At 47.3% G+C, this 16,644-nt stretch overlaps 1 protein-coding gene and 6 non-coding genes across 7 annotated transcripts in view; 1 reads left to right on the top strand and 6 right to left on the bottom strand.

The window, feature by feature from the left end:
* Window positions 1-10,432, top strand: part of LOC110516899 (uncharacterized) — a 134,597-nt gene extending 124,165 nt beyond the window's left edge. The window contains exons 2-5 of the mRNA XM_090213380.1: window positions 6,818-6,952; window positions 7,508-7,621; window positions 7,781-9,074; window positions 9,414-10,432. Of these exons, the coding sequence (XP_090069506.1) occupies window positions 6,818-6,952; window positions 7,508-7,621; window positions 7,781-9,074; window positions 9,414-10,432 (2,562 nt within the window). The remainder of the gene's footprint in view (window positions 1-6,817; window positions 6,953-7,507; window positions 7,622-7,780; window positions 9,075-9,413) is intronic.
* On the bottom strand, window positions 2,571-2,657 carry trnay-gua (transfer RNA tyrosine (anticodon GUA)). The gene is given in 2 exon segments: window positions 2,571-2,606; window positions 2,621-2,657. It is a non-coding gene; the product is annotated as a tRNA-Tyr (tRNA).
* On the bottom strand, window positions 5,283-5,369 carry trnay-gua (transfer RNA tyrosine (anticodon GUA)). Its single transcript is given in 2 exon segments — window positions 5,283-5,318; window positions 5,333-5,369. It is a non-coding gene; the product is annotated as a tRNA-Tyr (tRNA).
* trnay-gua (transfer RNA tyrosine (anticodon GUA)) lies at window positions 5,961-6,047 on the bottom strand. Its single transcript is given in 2 exon segments — window positions 5,961-5,996; window positions 6,011-6,047. It is a non-coding gene; the product is annotated as a tRNA-Tyr (tRNA).
* trnay-gua (transfer RNA tyrosine (anticodon GUA)) lies at window positions 6,637-6,723 on the bottom strand. The gene is given in 2 exon segments: window positions 6,637-6,672; window positions 6,687-6,723. It is a non-coding gene; the product is annotated as a tRNA-Tyr (tRNA).
* A 1,929-nt stretch (window positions 10,433-12,361) lies between the features above and the next one.
* On the bottom strand, window positions 12,362-12,448 carry trnay-gua (transfer RNA tyrosine (anticodon GUA)). The gene is given in 2 exon segments: window positions 12,362-12,397; window positions 12,412-12,448. It is a non-coding gene; the product is annotated as a tRNA-Tyr (tRNA).
* Window positions 12,449-14,391: 1,943 nt separating this feature from the next.
* On the bottom strand, window positions 14,392-14,478 carry trnay-gua (transfer RNA tyrosine (anticodon GUA)). Its single transcript is given in 2 exon segments — window positions 14,392-14,427; window positions 14,442-14,478. It is a non-coding gene; the product is annotated as a tRNA-Tyr (tRNA).
* Window positions 14,479-16,644: the final 2,166 nt, after the last annotated feature.

Here is a 16,644-nt window from a genome sequence, read left to right as displayed (position 1 = left end):
TGTTCCATTTAAGAAATTAATCTGCTGAGTTTGGTGGTTTCTTGGAGCTGCTAAGGATTGCCCCCAGGTCTTCGTACGTTCAACTAATGCTCTATTCCTCTGAGCTACATCCCCTTAGATTGCAAGTAGTTGCATTTGGGAATAGACAAAAAGTGAGCCGAGGAATAAAATCGCTGTTTAGCCCCCTAGCTTGCGAAATGTATTTTTCTCTCTCCCTGTTGGTCTAGTGGTAAGGATTCGGTTCTTTTACCACCGCGGCCTGGGTTTGATTCCCGCTCAGGGAATGTCTTGCTTTTGGGTAAACACTAGGCATAAGTCAAAAACTTGGAACAACTGCAGAATAAGTTATACTCTTCTGAGTCAGCGACATACGGACTGTCGCAATCTCGAGAACTCTCTGCTGCTCTACCAACATTCCTATCAAAGGTCAACAAGTGAAGATTTCTTCTCTCAGGGAAATATTTTTTTTTGTCAAGCACATGTCATGGTACACTGCTGTCAAAAAGTTGGCGTAAGCCACAAGAAAAAGTACAATCCTTCGAGACGGATTTGAACCAGCAACCTTAAGGATTACAACAATTTCACCTACAGTCCTCCGCTCTACCAACTGAGCTATCGACGGATAAAAAATGTAGTCAAACGCCATCACCTAGATGGTCAGAGGTTTGGCAGAAGCATATGTTCCCTTTAAGAAATTAATCTGCTGAGTTTGGTGGTTTCTTGGAGCTGCTAAGGATTGCCCCCAGGTCTTCGTACGTTCAACTAATGCTCTAGTCCTCTGAGCTACATCCCCTTAGATTGCAAGTAGTTGCATTTGGGAATAGACAAAAAGTGAGCCGAGGAATAAAATCGCTATTTAGCCCCCTAGCTTGCGAAATGTATTTTTCTCTCTCCCTGTTGGTCTAGTGGTAAGGATTCGGTTCTTTTACCACCGCGGCCTGGGTTTGATTCCCGCTCAGGGAATGACTTGCTTTTGGGGAAACACTAGGCATAAGTCAAAAACTTGGCACAACTGCAGAAAAAGTTATACTCTTCTGAATCAGCGACCTAAGGACTGTTGCAATCTCGAGAACTCTCTGCTGCTCTACCAACATTCCTATCAAAGGTCAACAAGTGAAGATTTCTTCTCTCAGGGAAAGATATTTTTTTGTCAAGCACATGTCATGGTACACTGCTGTCAAAAAGTTGGCGTAAGCCACAAGAAAAAGTACAATCCTTCGAGCAGGATTTGAACCAGCGACCTAAGGATTACAGCAATTTCACCTACAGTCCTCCGCTCTACCAACTGAGCTATCGAAGGATAAAAAATGTAGTCAAACGCCATCACCTAGATGGTCAGAGGTTTGGCAGAAGCATATGTTCCCTTTAAGAAATTAATCTGCTGAGTTTGGTGGTTTCTTGGAGCTGCTAAGGATTGCCCCCAGGTCTTCGTACGTTCAACTAATGCTCTATTCCTCTGAGCTACATCCCCTTAGATTGCAAGTAGTTGCATTTGGGAATAGACAAAAAGTGAGCCGAGGAATAAAATCGCTGTTTAGCCCCCTAGCTTGCGAAATGTATTTTTCTCTCTCCCTGTTGGTCTAGTGGTAAGGATTCGGTTCTTTTACCACCGCGGCCTGGGTTTGATTCCCGCTCAGGGAATGTCTTGCTTTTGGGTAAACACTAGGCATAAGTCAAAAACTTGGAACAACTGCAGAATAAGTTATACTCTTCTGAGTCAGCGACATACGGACTGTCGCAATCTCGAGAACTCTCTGCTGCTCTACCAACATTCCTATCAAAGGTCAACAAGTGAAGATTTCTTCTCTCAGGGAAATATTTTTTTTTGTCAAGCACATGTCATGGTACACTGCTGTCAAAAAGTTGGAGTAAGCCACAAGAAAAAGTACAATCCTTCGAGCCGGATTTGAACCAGCAACCTTAAGGATTACAACAATTTCACCTACAGTCCTCCGCTCTACCAACTGAGCTATCGACGGATAAAAAATGTAGTCAAACGCCATCACCTAGATGGTCAGAGGTTTGGCAGAAGCATATGTTCCCTTTAAGAAATTAATCTGCTGAGTTTGGTGGTTTCTTGGAGCTGCTAAGGATTGCCCCCAGGTCTTCGTACGTTCAACTAATGCTCTAGTCCTCTGAGCTACATCCCCTTAGATTGCAAGTAGTTGCATTTGGGAATAGACAAAAAGTGAGCCGAGGAATAAAATCGCTATTTAGCCCCCTAGCTTGCGAAATGTATTTTTCTCTCTCCCTGTTGGTCTAGTGGTAAGGATTCGGTTCTTTTACCACCGCGGCCTGGGTTTGATTCCCGCTCAGGGAATGTCTTGCTTTTGGGTAAACACTAGGCATAAGTCAAAAACTTGGAACAACTGCAGAATAAGTTATACTCTTCTGAGTCAGCGACATACGGACTGTCGCAATCTCGAGAACTCTCTGCTGCTCTACCAACATTCCTATCAAAGGTCAACAAGTGAAGATTTCTTCTCTCAGAGAAAGATATTTTTTTGTCAAGCACATGTCATGGTACACTGCTGTCAAAAAGTTGCCGTAAGCCACAAGAAAAAGTACAATCCTTCGAGCCGGATTTGAACCAGCGACCTAAGGATTACAGCAATTTCACCTACAGTCCTCCGCTCTACCAACTGAGCTATCGAAGGATAAAAAATGTAGTCAAACGCCATCACCTAGATGGTCAGAGGTTTGGCAGAAGCATATGTTCCCTTTAAGAAATTAATCTGCTGAGTTTGGTGGTTTCTTGGAGCTGCTAAGGATTGCCCCCAGGTCTTCGTACGTTCAACTAATGCTCTAGTCCTCTGAGCTACATCCCCTTAGATTGCAAGTAGTTGCATTTGGGAATAGACAAAAAGTGAGCCGAGGAATAAAATCGCTGTTTAGCCCCCTAGCTTGCGAAATGTATTTTTCTCTCTCCCTGTTGGTCTAGTGGTTAGGATTCGGTTCTTTTACCACCGCGGCCTGGGTTTGATTCCCGCTCAGGGAATGACTTGCTTTTGGGGAAACACTAGGCATAAGTCAAAAACTTGGCACAACTGCAGAAAAAGTTATACTCTTCTGAGTCAGCGACCTAAGGACTCTTGCAATCTCGAGAACTCTCTGCTGCTCTACCAACATTCCTATCAAAGGTCAACAAGTGAAGATTTCTTCTCTCAGGGAAAGATATCTTTTTGTCAAGCGCATGTCATGGTTCACTGCTCTCAAAAAGTTGGCGTAAGCCACAAGAAAAAGTACAATCCTCCGAGCAGGATTTGAACCAGCGACCTAAGGATTACAGCAATTTCACCTACAGTCCTCCGCTCTACCAACTGAGCTATCGAAGGATAAAAAATGTAGTCAAACGCCATCACCTAGATGGTCAGAGGTTTGGCAGAAGCATATGTTCCCTTTAAGAAATTAATCTGCTGAGTTTGGTGGTTTCTTGGAGCTGCTGAGGATTGCCCCCAGGTCTTCGTACGTTCAACTAATGCTCTATTCCTCTGAGCTACATCCCCTTAGATTGCAAGTAGTTGCATTTGGGAATAGACAAAAAGTGAGCCGAGGAATAAAATCGCTGTTTAGCCCCCTAGCTTGCGAAATGTATTTTTCTCTCTCCCTGTTGGTCTAGTGGTAAGGATTCGGTTCTTTTACCACCGCGGCCTGGGTTTGATTCCCGCTCAGGGAATGTCTTGCTTTTGGGTAAACACTAGGCATAAGTCAAAAACTTGGAACAACTGCAGAATAAGTTATACTCTTCTGAGTCAGCGACATACGGACTGTCGCAATCTCGAGAACTCTCTGCTGCTCTACCAACATTCCTATCAAAGGTCAACAAGTGAAGATTTCTTCTCTCAGGGAAATATTTTTTTTTGTCAAGCACATGTCATGGTACACTGCTGTCAAAAAGTTGGAGTAAGCCACAAGAAAAAGTACAATCCTTCGAGCCGGATTTGAACCAGCAACCTTAAGGATTACAACAATTTCACCTACAGTCCTCCGCTCTACCAACTGAGCTATCGACGGATAAAAAATGTAGTCAAACGCCATCACCTAGATGGTCAGAGGTTTGGCAGAAGCATATGTTCCCTTTAAGAAATTAATCTGCTGAGTTTGGTGGTTTCTTGGAGCTGCTAAGGATTGCCCCCAGGTCTTCGTACGTTCAACTAATGCTCTAGTCCTCTGAGCTACATCCCCTTAGATTGCAAGTAGTTGCATTTGGGAATAGACAAAAAGTGAGCCGAGGAATAAAATCGCTATTTAGCCCCCTAGCTTGCGAAATGTATTTTTCTCTCTCCCTGTTGGTCTAGTGGTAAGGATTCGGTTCTTTTACCACCGCGGCCTGGGTTTGATTCCCGCTCAGGGAATGTCTTGCTTTTGGGTAAACACTAGGCATAAGTCAAAAACTTGGAACAACTGCAGAATAAGTTATACTCTTCTGAGTCAGCGACATACGGACTGTCGCAATCTCGAGAACTCTCTGCTGCTCTACCAACATTCCTATCAAAGGTCAACAAGTGAAGATTTCTTCTCTCAGGGAAAGATATCTTTTTGTCAAGCGCATGTCATGGTTCACTGCTCTCAAAAAGTTGGCGTAAGCCACAAGAAAAAGTACAATCCTCCGAGCAGGATTTGAACCAGCGACCTAAGGATTACAGCAATTTCACCTACAGTCCTCCGCTCTACCAACTGAGCTATCGAAGGATAAAAAATGTAGTCAAACGCCATCACCTAGATGGTCAGAGGTTTGGCAGAAGCATATGTTCCCTTTAAGAAATTAATCTGCTGAGTTTGGTGGTTTCTTGGAGCTGCTGAGGATTGCCCCCAGGTCTTCGTACGTTCAACTAATGCTCTATTCCTCTGAGCTACATCCCCTTAGATTGCAAGTAGTTGCATTTGGGAATAGACAAAAAGTGAGCCGAGGAATAAAATCGCTGTTTAGCCCCCTAGCTTGCGAAATGTATTTTTCTCTCTCCCTGTTGGTCTAGTGGTAAGGATTCGGTTGTTTTACCACCGCGGCCTGGGTTTGATTCCCGCTCAGGGAATGTCTTGCTTTTGGGTAAACACTAGGCATAAGTCAAAAACTTGGAACAACTGCAGAATAAGTTATACTCTTCTGAGTCAGCGACATACGGACTGTCGCAATCTCGAGAACTCTCTGCTGCTCTACCAACATTCCTATCAAAGGTCAACAAGTGAAGATTTCTTCTCTCAGGGAAATATTTTTTTTGTCAAGCACATGTCATGGTACACTGCTGTCAAAAAGTTGGCGTAAGCCACAAGAAAAAGTACAATCCTTCGAGCCGGATTTGAACCAGCGACCTAAGGATTACAGCAATTTCACCTACAGTCCTCCGCTCTACCAACTGAGCTATCGAAGGATAAAAAATGTAGTCAAATGCCATCACCTAGATGGTCAGAGGTTTGGCAGCAGCATATGTTCCCTTTAAGAAATTAATCTGCTGAGTTTGGTGGTTTCTTGGAGCTGCTAAGGATTGCCCCCAGGTCTTCGTACGTTCAACTAATGCTCTATTCCTCTGAGCTACATCCCCTTAGATTGCAAGTAGTTGCATTTGGGAATAGACAAAAAGTGAGCCGAGGAATAAAATCGCTGTTTAGCCCCCTAGCTTGCGAAATGTATTTTTCTCTCTCCCTGTTGGTCTAGTGGTAAGGATTCGGTTCTTTTACCACCGCGGCCTGGGTTTGATTCCCGCTCAGGGAATGACTTGCTTTTGGGTAAACACTAGGCATAAGTCAAGAACTTGGAACAACTGCAGAAAAAGTTATACTCTTCTGAATCAGCGACATACGGACTGTTGCATTCTCGAGAACTCTCTGCTGCTCTACCAACATTCCTATCAAAGTTCAACAAGTGAAGATTTCTTCTCTCAGGGAAAGATATTTTTTTGTCAAGCACATGTCATGGTACACTGCTGTCAAAAAGTTGGCGTAAGCCACAAGAAAAAGTACAATCCTTCGAGCCGGATTTGAACCAGCGACCTAAGGATTACAGCAATTTCACCTACAGTCCTCCGCTCTACCAACTGAGCTATCGAAGGATAAAAAATGTAGTCAAACGCCATCACCTAGATGGTCAGAGGTTTGGCAGAAGCATATGTTCCCTTTAAGAAATTAATCTGCTGAGTTTGGTGGTTTCTTGGAGCTGCTAAGGATTGCCCCCAGGTCTTCGTACGTTCAACTAATGCTCTATTCCTCTGAGCTACATCCCCTTAGATTGCAAGTAGTTGCATTTGGGAATAGACAAAAAGTGAGCCGAGGAATAAAATCGCTGTTTAGCCCCCTAGCTTGCAAAAAGTATTTTTCTCTCTCCCTATTGGTCTAGTAGTTAGGATTCGGTTCTTTTACCACCGCGGCCTGGGTTTGATTCCCGCTCAGGGAATGACTTGCTTTTGGGGAAACACTAGGCATAAGTCAAAAACTTGGCACAACTGCAGAAAAAGTTATACTCTTCTGAATCAGCGACCTAAGGACTGTTGCAATCTCGAGAACTCTCTGCTGCTCTACCAACATTCCTATCAAAGGTCAACAAGTGAAGATTTCTTCTCTCAGGGAAAGATATTTTTTTGTCAAGCACATGTCATGTCACTGCTGTCAAAAAGTTGGCGTAAGCCACAAGAAAAAGTACAATCCTTCGAGCCGGATTTGAACCAGCGACCTAAGGATTACAGCAATTTCACCTACAATCCTCCGCTCTACCAACTGAGCTATCGAAGGATAAAAAATGTAGTCAAACGGCAACACCTAGATGGTCAGAGGTTTGGCAGCAGCATATGTTCCCTATAACCCTCCTGTTGTCTCGGCGGGTCAGAGTGACCCCGGGCAGGGTTACGAGTTGATCCCCCGTGTCTGTGTGGGTCAGAGTGACCCCGGGCAGGGTTACGAGTTGATCACCCGTGTCTGTGTGGGTCAGAGAGACCCTGGCAGCCTTAGCAAGGTGTATGTTGTAACCCTCCTACCCCTGTCTGGTCCGGGTCATAGTGACCCAACACTACCACCTGGTGGATACTAGTCAAACAGCAAGGTGTATGTTGTAACCCTCCCCCCCTGTGTGTGCGGGATCATAGTGACGTCAGAGTGACCCCGGGCAAAGTTACGAGTTGATTCCCCGTGTCTGTGTGGGTCAGTGTGACCCTGGCAGCCTTATCAAGGTGTATGTCGTAACCCTCCTACCACTGTCTGGTCTGGGTCATAGTGACCCAACACTACCATCTGGTGGACACTAGTCAAAGGTCCTGCCCCAGAATTGACACCCGCCACATTCCGGGCAAGGGCCCTGTGTGCGAAGTGACGGTACTGCCCCAGTACTGCCCTTGGGCCCCTTGTGAGTTTGGGTATTGATTCTAAAAACGCCCCCCTGCTACACTGCCTTCCTTTGGTTGTGGAAATTGTGCCTTTTGGGTATGGTTGTTGTTACAATACCCTACCCCTGTCTGGGCCGGGTCATAGTGACCCCGGCCAGCGTTACGAGTTGATCCCCCCCCCTGTCTGTGTGGGTCAGAGTGACCCCGGCAGCCTTAGCAAGGTGTATGTCGTAAGCCTCCTACCCCTGTCTGGGCCGGGTCATAGTGACCCCGGCCAGCGTTACGAGTTGATTCCCCCCCTGTCTGTGTGGGTCAGAGTGACCCCGGCAGCGTTAGCAAGGTTTATGTTGTAACCCTCCTACCACTGTCTGGTCTGGGTCAGAGTAACCCTGGCCCTGTGTTACAAGTTGTTCCCCTGTGTCTGGGCCGGGTCAGAGTGACCCTGGCACCACTTGTCCACAAGAACTCAGTGCAAGACCTCGTTGCAATCACACGGGGAGGCCTGCCAAGCGTACCGGACGGGCCGAAGGGTCCGAAGGAGCAGACAGGGCCGACCGCTCGCGTGCCTCGTCCGTTCGCGTGCCTCGTCCTATTCACGTGGCCACTGTAAGGCCGCCGTAGAGAGGCTACTAATATTGTCAGGAAGAAGAAGAAGGAAGAAGAAGGAAGAAGAAGAAGACGAGGACAACGACGAGGAGGAATACGACCCCGCCGAGCGTGAGCCCTCCGCCTACGACTGTAAGCCGGCCGTACAGAGGCTACTAATATTGTCAGGAAGAAGAAGGAGAAGAAGAAGGAAGAAGAAGAAGCAGAAGAAGATGAGGACTATGATGAGGACGATGATGAGGAGGAATACGACCCCGCCGAGCGCGAGCCCTCCGCCTACGACGCCTCGCAGTCCTTGTTTGAGCGCGGCTCAGGTCCTGGAACAGATATCCTCCAGTGTCGACCAAGAAGACGAGGAAGACTACATGGAATCCGAAGAGGAGGACGTTTCGGAAGATGAAGACGGTGAGGAATACAACCCCGAGCGTGATGCGGACGATGACGACGACTCGGCCTCACGGTCGTGCTCCTCTTCGGAGGAAGAGCGAGAGGGAGAGCGAGAGGGAGACACGGCCGCTGCCCGAGAGCGAGACACAGCCAGAGAGCCAGAGCGAGACAGAGAGGACGCGGCGGCAGCCGCCCGAGCCCAAAGGGAGACGTTGCTGTCAAAGAACGGCAAAATCAAATGGTCCTCCGTGGCCTATCGCGGCCCGGACCGGCCCCGCGCCATCCGCCGCCCCGGCTCCGTCGTGACGCCGGGCCCCACGGCCTACGCCGCGTCGCGAGCGCTCGACATCGAGTCCGCCTTCCGGCTGTTTGTCACACCGGCGATAGAAAGGATCATTGTGGACATGACAAATCTGCAGGGGGTGAGAAAATACGGCGACGGCTGGCGACCCATGGACTCCACCGACCTGCGCGCCTACGTAGGGCTGCTGATCCTAGCCGGCGTCTACAGGTCCCGAGGCGAGGCCGCGGCCAGCCTGTGGGACGCCGAGAGCGGCAGGACCGTGTTCCGCGCCACCATGCCGCTCAAGGTGTTTCACAAGTACTCGAGGCTGCTGCGATTCGACGACCGCCAGTCGAGACCCGCCAGACTCGCCACCGACAGACTGGCGGCCATAAGAGAGGTATGGGACCTGTGGGAGGAGCGGCTGCCGGCCCTCTACAACCCGGGGCCCGACCTGACGGTGGACGAACAACTGGTCCCGTTCAGAGGTACCGTCTATGTATCTGTGTATGTGCGTGTAGCATAGAGAGGTAGCACTAGTAGCGTGGGCAGTAGTAGCAATGGGCAGTAGTAGCAATCCGCAGTAGTAGCAATGGGCAGTAGTAAGCGGCGGCGGCGGCGGCGGCTCCGTGCTTCTACACCTACATCGCTTGCTGTTTGGGGTTTTAGGCTGGGTTTCTGTACAGCACTTTTGAGATATCAGCTGATGTACGAAGGGCTATATAAATAAATTTGATTTGATTTGATTTGTGTAACATAAACGCAGTGTCCCCGCTTTAACGATGACGCTGCTAATCTCCTCTCCCCTCCCTTCTCACCACCGAAAGGACGCTGTCCTTTCCGACAGTACATTCCCAGCAAGCCGGCCAAATACGGCATCAAGTCGTGGGTGGCCTGCGACGCCAAGTCCAGCTACGCTTGGAAGATGCAAGTCTACACCGGCAAGGCGGCCGGCGGAGGCCCCGAGAAGAACCAGGGCGCCCGCGTCGTCCTCGATCTGACCGAGGGACTGCCGGGCGGTCACAACGTCACGTGTGACAATTTCTTCACCTCCTACGAACTGGGCCAGCGGCTCCTCGAGAGGAACCTCACCATGGTGGGCACGGTGAGAAAGAACAAGGCCGAGCTCCCGCCCGCGCTGCTCCAGTCAAAGGGCAGACAGGTCCTGTCCTCCAGGTTCGCCTTCACGCCCACCGCCACTCTAGTGTCCTACCTGGCAAAGAGAAATAAGAACGTGCTACTTCTGAGCACGCTGCACGCGGAGCCCGACGTTAGCGATCGCCGCGACCGGAAGCCGGCCCTCATCCTAGACTACAACTGCAACAAGGGCGGCGTGGACAACCTAGACAAGGTGGTCGGGACCTACAGCTGCAGACGGATGACCGCCCGCTGGCCCCTGGTCATCTTCCACAACATCCTCGACGTGTCCTCCTACAACGCCTTTGTCATATGGCGAGAGATCAAGCCCGACTGGATGCCTGGGAAGCGGAACAAGAGGAGGGTGTTCCTGGAGCAGCTCGGAAAGGCACTCGTGAAGCCCTTGATACAAAGAAGGCAGCGGCTCCCCCGCACCCAAGCCGCGTCCGCACTTCTCAAAGTCCTACAGAGTGCCACCGCCGAGGCTCGTCCGCCAGCCCGGGAGCAAGCCGCTGGCCCGGCCGCCGCCGCCCCAGCCGCCCCGCCGGTGGCGAGTAAGAGGAAGAGGTGTCAGCTCTGCCCACCCAAGAAGGACGCCAAGACCTACACCGCGTGCTGCAGGTGTAACAAATACATCTGCAAAGGCTGTTCACACGCATACTGTCAAACTTGTGCCCACTGGGCCTTTAGCCAAGACGGGACAGGGTGACCCGGGGGGGACACTGTGTGCTAGGCATAATAGGAGGACAACGGGAGGGTTAAGAAATTAATCTGCTGAGTTTGGTGGTTTCTTGGAGCTGCTAAGGATTGCCCCAAGGTCTTCGTACATTCAACTAATGCTCTATTCCTTTGAGCTACATCCCCTTAGATTGCAAGTAGTTGCATTTGGGAATAGACAAAAAGTGAGCCGAGGAATAAAATCGCTGTTTAGCCCCCTATCTTGCAAAAAGTATTTTTCTCTCTCCCTGTTGGTCTAGTGGTTAGGATTCGGTTCTTTTACCACCGCGGCCTGGGTTTGATTCCCGCTCAGGGAATGACTTGCTTTTGGGTAAACACTAGGCATAAGTCAAAAACTTGGCACAACTGCAGAAAAAGTTATACTCTTCTGAGTCAGCGACATACGGACTGTTGCATTCTCGAGAACTCTCTGATGCTCTACCAACATTCCTATCAAAGGTCAACAAGTGAAGATTTCTTCTCTCAGGGAAAGATATTTTTTGTCAAGCACATGTCATGGTACACTGCTGTAAAAAAGTTGGCGTAAGACACACGAAAAAGTACAATCCTTCGAGCTAGATTCGAACCAGCAACCTAAGGATTACAGCAATTTCACCTACAGTCCTCCCCTCTACCAACTGAGCTATCGAAGGGTTAAGAATGTAGTCAAACGCCATCACCTAGATGGTCAGAGGTTTGGCAGAAGCGTATGTTCCCTTTAAGAAATTAATCTGCTGAGTTTGGTGGTTTCTTGGAGCTGCTGAGGATTGCCCCCAGGTCTTCGTACGTTCAACTAATGCTCTATTCCTCTGAGCTACATCCCCTTAGATTGCAAGTAGTTGCATTTGGGAATAGACAAAAAGTGAGCCGAGGAATAAAATCGCTGTTTAGCCCCCTAGCTTGCAAAAAGTATTTTTCTCTCTCCCTGTTGGTCTAGTGGTTAGGATTCGGTTCTTTTACCACCGCGGCCTGGGTTTGATTCCCGCTCAGGGAATGACTTGCTTTTGGGGAAACACTAGGCATAAGTCAAAAACTTGGCACAACTGCAGAAAAAGTTATACTCTTCTGAGTCAGCGACATACGGACTGTTGCATTCTCGAGAACTCTCTGCTGCTCTACCAACATTCCTATCAAAGGTCAACAAGTGAAGATTTCTTCTCTCAGGGAAAGATATTTTTTGTCAAGCACATGTCATGGTACACTGCTGTCAAAAAGTTGGCGTAAGACACACGAAAAAGTACAATCCTTCGAGCTAGATTCGAACCAGCAACCTAAGGATTACAGCAATTTCACCTACAGTCCTCCCCTCTACCAACTGAGCTATTGAAGGTTAAAGAATGTAGTCAAACGCCATCACCTAGATGGTCAGAGGTTTGGCAGAAGCATATGTTCCCTTTAAGAAATTAATCTGCTGAGTTTGGTGGTTTCTTGGAGCTGCTGAGGATTGCCCCCAGGTCTTCGTACGTTCAACTAATGCTCTATTCCTCTGAGCTACATCGCCTTAGATTGCAAGTAGTTGCATTTGGGAATAGACAAAAAGTGAGCCGAGGAATAAAATCGCTGTTTAGCCCCCTAGCTTGCAAAAAGTATTTTTCTCTCTCCCTGTTGGTCTAGTGGTTAGGATTCGGTTCTTTTACCACCGCGGCCTGGGTTTGATTCCCGCTCAGGGAATGACTTGCTTTTGGGTAAACACTAGGCATAAGTCAAAAACTTGGAACAACTGCAGAAAAAGTTATACTCTTCTGAATCAGCGACATACGGACTGTTGCATTCTCGAGAACTCTCTGCTGCTCTACCAACATTCCTATCAAAGTTCAACAGGTGAAGATTTCTTCTCTCAGGGAAAGATATTTTTTTGTCAAGCACATGTCATGGTACACTGCTGTCAAAAAGTTGGCGTAAGCCACAAGAAAAAGTACAATCCTTCGAGCCGGATTTGAACCAGCGACCTAAGGATTACAGCAATTTCACCTACAGTCCTCCGCCCTACCAACTGAGCTATCGAAGGATGAAAAATTTAGTCAAACACCATCACCTAGATGGTCAGAGATGGCAGAAGCATATGTTCCCTTTAAGAAATTAATCTGCTGAGTTTGGTGGTTTCTTGGAGCTGCTGAGGATTGCCCCCAGGTCTTCGTACGTTCAACTAATGCTCTATTCCTCTGAGCTACATCCCCTTAGATTGCAAGTAGTTGCATTTGGGAATAGACAAAAAGTGAGCCGAGGAATAAAATCGCTGTTTAGCCCCCTAGCTTGCGAAATGTATTTTTCTCTCTCCCTGTTGGTCTAGTGGTTAGGATTCGGTTCTTTTACCACCGCGGCCTGGGTTTGATTCCCGCTCAGGGAATGACTTGCTTTTGGGTAAACACTAGGCATAAGTCAAAAACTTGGAACAACTGCAGAAAAAGTTATACTCTTCTGAATCAGCGACATACGGACTGTTGCATTCTCGAGAACTCTCTGCTGCTCTACCAACATTCCTATCAAAGGTCAACAAGTGAAGATTTCTTCTCTCAGGGAAAGATATTTTTTGTCAAGCACATGTCATGGTACACTGCTGTCAAAAAGTTGGCGTAAGACACACGAAAAAGCACAATCCTTCGAGCTAGATTCGAACCAGCAACCTAAGGATTACAGCAATTTCACCTACAGTCCTCCCCTCTACCAACTGAGCTATCGAAGGGTAAAGAATGTAGTCAAACGCCATCACCTAGATGGTCAGATGTTTGGCAGAAGCATATGTTCCCTTTAAGAAATTAATCTGCTGAGTTTGGTGGTTTCTTGGAGCTGCTGAGGATTGCCCCCAGGTCTTCGTACGTTCAACTAATGCTCTATTCCTCTGAGCTACATCCCCTTAGATTGCAAGTAGTTGCATTTGGGAATAGACAAAAAGTGAGCCGAGGAATAAAATCGCTGTTTAGCCCCCTAGCTTGCAAAAAGTATTTTTCTCTCTCCCTGTTGGTCTAGTGGTTAGGATTCGGTTATTTTACCACCGCGGCCTGGGTTTGATTCCCGCTCAGGGAATGACTTGCTTTTGGGTAAACACAAGGCATAAGTCAAAAACTTGGAACAACTGCAGAAAAAGTTATACTCTTCTGAGTCAGCGACATACGGACTGTTGCAATCTCGAGAACTCTCTGCTGCTCTACCAACATTCCTATCAAAGGTCAACAAGTGAAGATTTCTTTTCTCAGGGAAAGATATTTTTTGTCAAGCACATGTCATGGTACACTGCTGTCAAAAAGTTGGCGTAAGCCACAAGAAAAAGTACAATCCTTTGAGCCGGATTTGAACCAGCAACCTAAGGATTACAGCAATTTCACCTACAGTCCTCCGCTCTACCAACTGAGCTATCGAAGGATAAAAAATGTAGTCAAACGCCATCACCTAGATGGTCAGAGGTTTGGCAGAAGCATATGTTCCCTTTAAGAAATTAATCTGCTGAGTTTGGTGGTTTCTTGGAGCTGCTGAGGATTGCCCCCAGGTCTTCGTACGTTCAACTAATGCTCTATTCCTCTGAGCTACATCCCCTTAGATTGCAAGTAGTTGCATTTGGGAATAGACAAAAAGTGAGCCGAGGAATAAAATCGCTGTTTAGCCCCCTAGCTTGCGAAATGTATTTTTCTCTCTCCCTGTTGGTCTAGTGGTAAGGATTCGGTTCTTTTACCACCGCGGCCTGGGTTTGATTCCCGCTCAGGGAATGACTTGCTTTTGGGTAAACACTAGGCATAAGTCAAAAACTTGGAACAACTGCAGAATAAGTTATACTCTTCTGAATCAGCGACATACGGACTGTTGCAATCTCGAGAACTCTCTGCTCCTCTACTAACATTCCTATCAAAGGTCAACAAGTGAAGATTTCTTCTCTCAGGGAAATATATTTTTTTGTCAAGCACATGTCATGGTACACTGCTGTCAAAAAGTTGGCGTAAGCCACAAGAAAAAGTACAATCCTTCGAGCCGGATTTGAACCAGCGACCTAAGGATTACAGCAATTTCACCTACAGTCCTCCGCTCTACCAACTGAGCTATCGAAGGATAAAAAATGTAGTCAAACGCCATCACCTAGATGGTCAGAGGTTCGGCAGAAGCATATGTTCCCTTTAAGAAATTAATCTGCTGAGTTTGGTGGTTTCTTGGAGCTGCTGAGGATTGCCCCCAGGTCTTCGTACGTTCAACTAATGCTCTATTCCTCTGAGCTACATCCCCTTAGATTGCAAGTAGTTGCATTTGGGAATAGACAAAAAGTGAGCCGAGGAATAAAATCGCTGTTTAGCCCCCTAGCTTGCAAAAAGTATTTTTCTCTCTCCCTGTTGGTCTAGTGGTTAGGATTCGGTTCTTTTACCACCGCGGCCTGGGTTTGATTCCCGCTCAGGGAATGACTTGCTTTTGGTGAAACACTAGGCATAAGTCAAAAACTTGGCACAACTGCAGAAAAAGTTATATTCTTCTGAGTCAGCGACCTAAGGACTGTTGCAATCTCGAGAACTCTCTTGTGCTCTACCAACATCTCTACCAACATTCCTATCATAGGTCAACAAGTGAAGATTTCTTCTCTCAGGGAAAGATATTTTTTTGTCAAGCACATGTCAAGGTGCACTGCTGTCAAAAAGTTGGCGTAAGCCACAAGAAAATGTACAATCCTTTGAGCCGGATTTGAACCAGCTACCTAAGGATTACAGCAATTTCATCTACAGTCCTCCGCTCTACCAACTGAGCTATCGAAGGGTGACGCAAGTAGTCAAACGCCCTTAGCTAGATGATCAGAGGTTTGGCAGAAGCATATGTTCCTTTCATGAAATTAATCTGCTGAGTTTGGTGGTGTCTTGGAGCTGCTAAGGATTGCCCCCAGGTCTTCGTACGTTCAACTAATGCTCTATTCCTCTGAACTACACCCCCTTAGATTGCAAGTAATTGCATTTGGGAATAGACAAAAAGTGAGCCGAGGAATAAAATCGCTGTTTAGCCCCCTCACTGCGAAATGTCTTGTTCTCTCTCCCTGTTGGTCTAGTGGTTAGGATTTGGTTATTTTACCACCGCGGCCTGGGTTTGATTCCCGCTCAGGGAATGACTTGCTTTTGGGGAAACACAAGACATAAGTCAAAAACTTGGCACAACTGCAGAAAAAGTTATACTCTTCTGAGTCAGCGATCTAAGGACTGTTGCAATCTCGTGAACTATCTTGTGCTCTACCAACATTCCTATCATAGGTCAACAAGTGAAGATTTCTTCTCTCAGGGAAAGATATTTTTTTGTCAAGCACGTGTCAAGGTGCACTGCTGTCAAAAAGTTGGCGTAAGCCACAAGAAAATATACCATCCTTCAAACCGGATTTGAACCAGCGACCTAAGGATTACAGCAATTTCGTCTACAGTCCTCCGCTCTACCAACTGAGCTATCGAAGGGTGACGGATGTAGTCAAACGCCATCACCTAGATGGTCAGAGGTTCGGCAGAAGCATATGTTCCCTTTAAGAAATTAATCTGCTGAGTTTGGTGGTGTCTTGGAGCTGCTTAGGATTGCCCCCAGGTCTTCGTACGTTCAACTAATGCTCTATTCCTCTGAGCTACATCCCCTTAGATTGCAAGTAGTTGCATTTGGGAATAGACAAAAAGTGAGCCGAGGAATAAAATCGCTGTTTAGCCCCCTAGCTTGCTATAAGTATTTTCCTCTCTCCCTGTTGGTCTAGTGGTTAGGATTCGGTTCTGTTACCACCGCGGCCTGGGTTTGATTCCCGCTCAGGGAATGACTTGCTTTTGGGAATGACTTGCACTAGGCATAAGTCTAAACCAGGCCATAACTTGTCAGTGTAGACCAATTTGGGTTTCCAATCTCTCCAAAACAATGCGGTGATCGATGGTTTCAAAAGCAGCACTAAGGTCTAGGAGCATGAGGACAGCTGCACAGCCTTGGTCTGACGCCATTAAAATGTAATTTACCACCTTCACGAGTGCAGTCTCAGTGCTAGAGGAATGGGAGATTCGATATAGGCCCATAGTTTTTTAAATATTTTCTGGGTCAAGGTTTGGTTTTTTCAAGAGAGGCTTTTATTACTGCCACTTTTAGTGAGTCTGGTACACATCTGGTGGATAGGGAGACATTTTATTATATTCAACATAGGAGGGACAAGCACAGGAATCAGCTCTTTCAATCGTTTAGGTTAATTGGTCCAGTATGCAGCTTTAAGGTTTAGAGGCCATGACT

Source organism: Oncorhynchus mykiss, chromosome 21 (genome assembly GCF_057628025.1).
Source record: "Oncorhynchus mykiss isolate SJ-2025 chromosome 21, ASM5762802v1, whole genome shotgun sequence".
Taxonomy (NCBI): Eukaryota; Metazoa; Chordata; class Actinopteri; order Salmoniformes; family Salmonidae; genus Oncorhynchus; species Oncorhynchus mykiss.
This window is presented reverse-complemented; position numbering and strand designations above follow the sequence as displayed.